The sequence below is a fragment of the Anneissia japonica genome, unplaced genomic scaffold (genome assembly GCF_011630105.1).
Source record: "Anneissia japonica isolate Jap-2015-1 unplaced genomic scaffold, ASM1163010v1 scaffold7473_len308249_cov148, whole genome shotgun sequence".
Taxonomy (NCBI): domain Eukaryota; kingdom Metazoa; phylum Echinodermata; class Crinoidea; order Comatulida; family Comatulidae; genus Anneissia; species Anneissia japonica.
The window spans coordinates 111339-116088 of NW_022740670.1; the positions used below are offsets into that span (position 1 = coordinate 111339).

The 4750-nt window shown below is 33.6% G+C and overlaps 1 protein-coding gene across 1 annotated transcript in view; it reads right to left on the reverse strand.

Moving 5' to 3' along the window:
- LOC117118299 (sushi, nidogen and EGF-like domain-containing protein 1) overlaps positions 1-3942 on the reverse strand; it is a 20287-nt gene extending 16345 nt beyond the window's left edge. Inside the window, exons 1-2 of the mRNA XM_033262869.1 lie at positions 3753-3942; positions 1981-2115 (exon numbers count right to left, since the gene is read on the reverse strand). Of these exons, the coding sequence (XP_033118760.1) occupies positions 1981-2115; positions 3753-3942 (325 nt within the window). The remainder of the gene's footprint in view (positions 1-1980; positions 2116-3752) is intronic.
- Between the last annotated feature and the right edge of the window lie 808 nt (positions 3943-4750).

The window sequence follows — 4750 nt, forward strand, 5'->3', positions numbered from 1 at the left end:
TAAGTTTAATTTATAGTTAAAATGTACAGATGCAAACAAATTTTCATAGGTAGTGTGCTGACACCAATTACTAAAAGTGTTATAATATTGTTTTGTTTGTTTGATATCCAGCAGTGTTATTCTTTTTATTATTATTTGTAGTCTTTCAATTCTTGCAGTATAGAAAATTATATGTTCACCATCAATATGTTGTAGTGTTTATGAGTATGCAGTAAATTGTATACCATAACATACTGTGTACAAAGTTGTTGTTGAAATTCTTTATTAATGAGGTATTGCAACGTTGAATGTATTGCTCAGCGTAAATGTATTTTATATATGATATGACCTATATAAGCTAATGTAAAATATTTTTAATGTGTGTATTTAACCATAAAGTAATTGATTGCATAGTGAACATGTTTTATTTAAAGGGGGCTGTGTTGGGGACAACGAGCCGCTTACGCGGCTTCTAATAGGGGGTGGGGAAATCGCAGGGGCTGTTTCTAACCCTAACCTTAAAAATAAACTCACATAATTATATAGAATAAAATGAACTTAACCCTAACCTTATCGGCGCAAACGCCTAAGATACTTAACCCTAACTTCTAACGTCGCAAATACCTGAATGTAATAATACCTTTATTCGTGATCACCCCTAATAGCGGGTGAACTCACAGGGGATGTGTAACGCCTATCGTCATGATCACATGGGGGCTGTGTTGGGGACAACGAGCCACTTACGCGGCTCCTAATAGGAGGGTGAACTCACAGGGGATGTTTCACTCCTATCGTCATGATGACATGGGGGCTGTGTTGGGAACAACGAGCCGCTTACGCGGCTCCTACTAGGGATGAACTCACAGGGTGATGTTTAACGCCTATCGTTTACGCGGCTCCTAATAGCAACATGTACATACACATTCCAGTCATTTCTTAGGATTTGACCTAAGGTGACCACTGTGACCTTTGACCTCAAGTTGTGAGCATCCCATGTTTGGTAGGAGTCTGTCTAATGCAATGTGTTCAATCGTTAGCTACTAGCAATATTTGATAATTTTCACCAAAATTACCCTTGTGACTTTTGACCTATAGGTGAAGAGTATTTTTTTCATGTTTAGAAGGTACTAAGGATCATTCCTAGTAAATTTGAGCTCAATTGGGCTATTTTGAAAATTTGACTCCGATGACCCCTATGTAACCCCTGATCCCAGACTGGGGTGTAAGAGGTGTCACTGGTTCTTAATGATCAAATTTGATTGAATTCCGTTCAATCGTTTGCCGTTAGTAACATTTTGAACCTTTGACCTATGAACTTTGACTTATAAGGTGAAGAGTATTTTTTCGTGTTTAGAAGGTCCTAAACATAATTTCTGGTAAATTAGGCTATTTTGAGAATTTAACCTCGATGACCCCTATGTGACCCCTAATCCAGACTGGGGTGTAGGAGGTTTTGCTGCCACGTTATTTGTGGGAGAAGTAGTCTTTTATACGATTTATTGTTTTTTTACCCTAATGCCCCTTATGTGACCTTTGGCCACTCAACTCATAAATAGGAGGCGGCACCGGTCCTACTGGCCAAGTTTTAATTAAATCGGTCCAGTAGTTTGCCACTAGTAGCTTTTAAAATGTTGCCAGAAAGAAAGAAAGAAGAAACTGTTCAGAAACAGAACCCAGTCAGCAGCATGCTGACTGGGTAATGAAAAAACGGTACAATCATTGACTTGCGGAAACAAATTTATCAAAATATTACAAAATCAAACAGAAATTTCGATAGCTCCTGCTATCTTTATTAACGTTGATAAAGATAGCAGGAGTAATTTAACTGTTCCCTGCTATTAGTAGAATATCTCTATAATTAATCAAAATTTTAAACTAAGATATCTCTATTTATAATATCTCTATTTAAAACTAAGATATCTCTATTTATAACTTAGATACCTCTATTTACGATTAAATTATAACTTGGCTCGCAATAAATTACTAGACGGCTATACTCACCGGTTTCACAGTTGACTCCTTTAAATCCTGTTGGACAGACACATAGACCCGTTTTGTCATCACACACACCGCCATTGTAACACACGGGACAGTCATATTCACATGAAGGAGGGTTCCATTTTGGAGATGGACACGCTTTAATAATGGGACAAATTCATTAATGATTTTACATAAGTAGCATAAATATATCTTATTCTATATTTTACAAGACAACCTTTAAAATATAAGATACAACTCCTAGATGACAGGGCCTGTAAACTGTTAAAAGAAACATCCGACCTTTGTACTTTGCCAAAACGGTGAGATTGAAAGCTTCAGACATTATTTGGAAATCGTTTGACGTTATTAAGGAGTCGACATTATCAAATTTAAAAGAAGATCCTGGACTTTGTATAATGAGTTTGCAACATGGGAAAATATACTAAATCGAATATTAATGAAGAAATTCAACTTGTACTGGGGGAGAGAGAAACCACTGATCAAGTGATGATGTTTTATTCGTATTCGGTAAGTATTTCAAAAAATATGGAATTAGCATTGGATAAACGTTACCATTTACATTGTCTATCTTGTTTTTTTTTTTGTTTTGTTTTTAACTCAATCACATTGTTTAAATTTAAGTTGTATCACTTAATTGTGTGTTGCCACGTTTACAAAGCTGAAATGTTAATAAATTACAAGCATTCTTTGTTGAATATTAAAAACACATCTAATCATGCAGAGTGCCTTTGAATTACTCCGATCCGATATTGGCACCTTATAATACTTTATTATTATTATTATTATTATTATTATTATTATTATTATTATTATTATTATTATATATTTATATTTCATTATTATTATCATTATCATTATCACCATCATCATTATCACATTATCATTATTATAATTTTCTTTTCACAGCGCCTTTGATTTTTTTTTTCGGTTATTGTTTTCGGTTTATTTTCTGTTCTTTGTTCTGTACTTAAAAATCCTTTAGTTTAAGAGGGCGCACTTTCTTTATTGCTGCTCACGAGCGTATCAGCGACGTAAACAATTCAGTAAATCAGGTTAATGCTTTTATTTAATTAATTGTGGGATGAATTAAAATATCTTATCATGATAGTTAATGGGATTGATGGGCGAGATAAAAAATAGGGAAGAATGCGGCGGGTTCGCGAAACAGTTACCATGCCTACCTCCGACGCTCCACTGTATGAATTATATAATACACAAAAAAGCAGCTTGCGAGAGCATTCCAGTGGATGCGATCTACAACCTCTGAATTTGCCTAGTATCGAAGAAAAATTGTAATCTTTTATGAGAAATAGTCTCTGCTCCTAATTTATTTTCTCCTTTAGAGTAAAACTAAAATATATGCCAATACTTTTTCATGGTTTATGATAATTAGAATAATACATGTGCATTTTTTGTGGAAAAAAACCCATTTTTTTTTGTGAAATTCTGCCGGGAATTTCTTCAACTTAATCACTTGTTCAGTTGTAATTTTTATAATCAGCTTTAATCTTTCCTAGTTTGATATTAATATTGGCGCTTTATGATACTTATTATCATTATTTTTTTATTATTATTATTATTTTATTTCTATTATATATTTCTAATATCATCATTATAATAATAATAATAATAATAATAATAATAATAATTATTATTATTATTATTATTAATAATAAAAAAAGCAATCCAGCTGAAACATAATAGGAACACTTAAATGTAAAATAAATCCTGCATGATTTTTGTATCCAATAACTTTATATTTATTCCAATACCTCTAACAATAAGTCTCATTATTCCTTGGTTTTCAACATTCATACTTTCATCTGGAAAGCATTCATAAACTCCACCATCTTGCTCTCTTACATCTTCAATTTTGATTGAAGAACTTCCATTCCATTTTGAAATGATGTCACCGTAGTTGTGAGTCCATCGTAGATCCGTTAACGGTAGGCTTGTGGTCATATTTATTTCTGCTGTCTCTCCTATTCCAACTGTCAATGTTCTTTTCTCAAAATTAATTGTAGCTAATAAAGTAAAAGAAAACAAACGAGTATTTCTTACTTGTTGATCATTATTCTAATTATTATATTTTAATCAATACTTAATAATACACATTTCACGTTTTTTGCTATTATATTGACTTCGCAAATCATACAGTTGAAATTGTATAATTGTCACATTAGAACTTTATATTTTATCCTACCAGATCTGTATTGCTTTAATATTTACATAGTATGCTACTCCACTTGTGAATAACAAGCTCTTAGTCAATGACAAAGAGTTGTTGCATTGTTGCTAAATTTGCATAAGTGTAAATCCTTTGTCAGCCGGTCATAAAATAACTAGCGCGCGATTTCGAATCGCTCTCAAATTTACCACCATACGATTGAGTCAAACCACAGCCAATTCTGTGAGGTTTACGAGCCGAGCAATAATACTTAAGCTTATTATAGGGCTTAGTGTGCATTGGACGCACGATACTGTATAAATGCATCTAGGCCAGGTAGTCGAAATCCAGTTTGCCGAATGCCAAGACCACTTTGCCGAATCCCAGTTTGCTGAGTGCCAGTTTGCCGAATGCCAGTTTTCCGACTCAAAAACAATGAATCCCAGTTGGCCGAAACCCAGTTTGCCGAATCCAGTTGCCCAACCCAGTTTGCCGTTAAAAGCAGTGAAACATTGACAGCAGCAAAAAATTCACGATGGAATACTTACTCTTACCATGGACCTATTTAATAATAATAGGTCCATGTATATATATATATATATA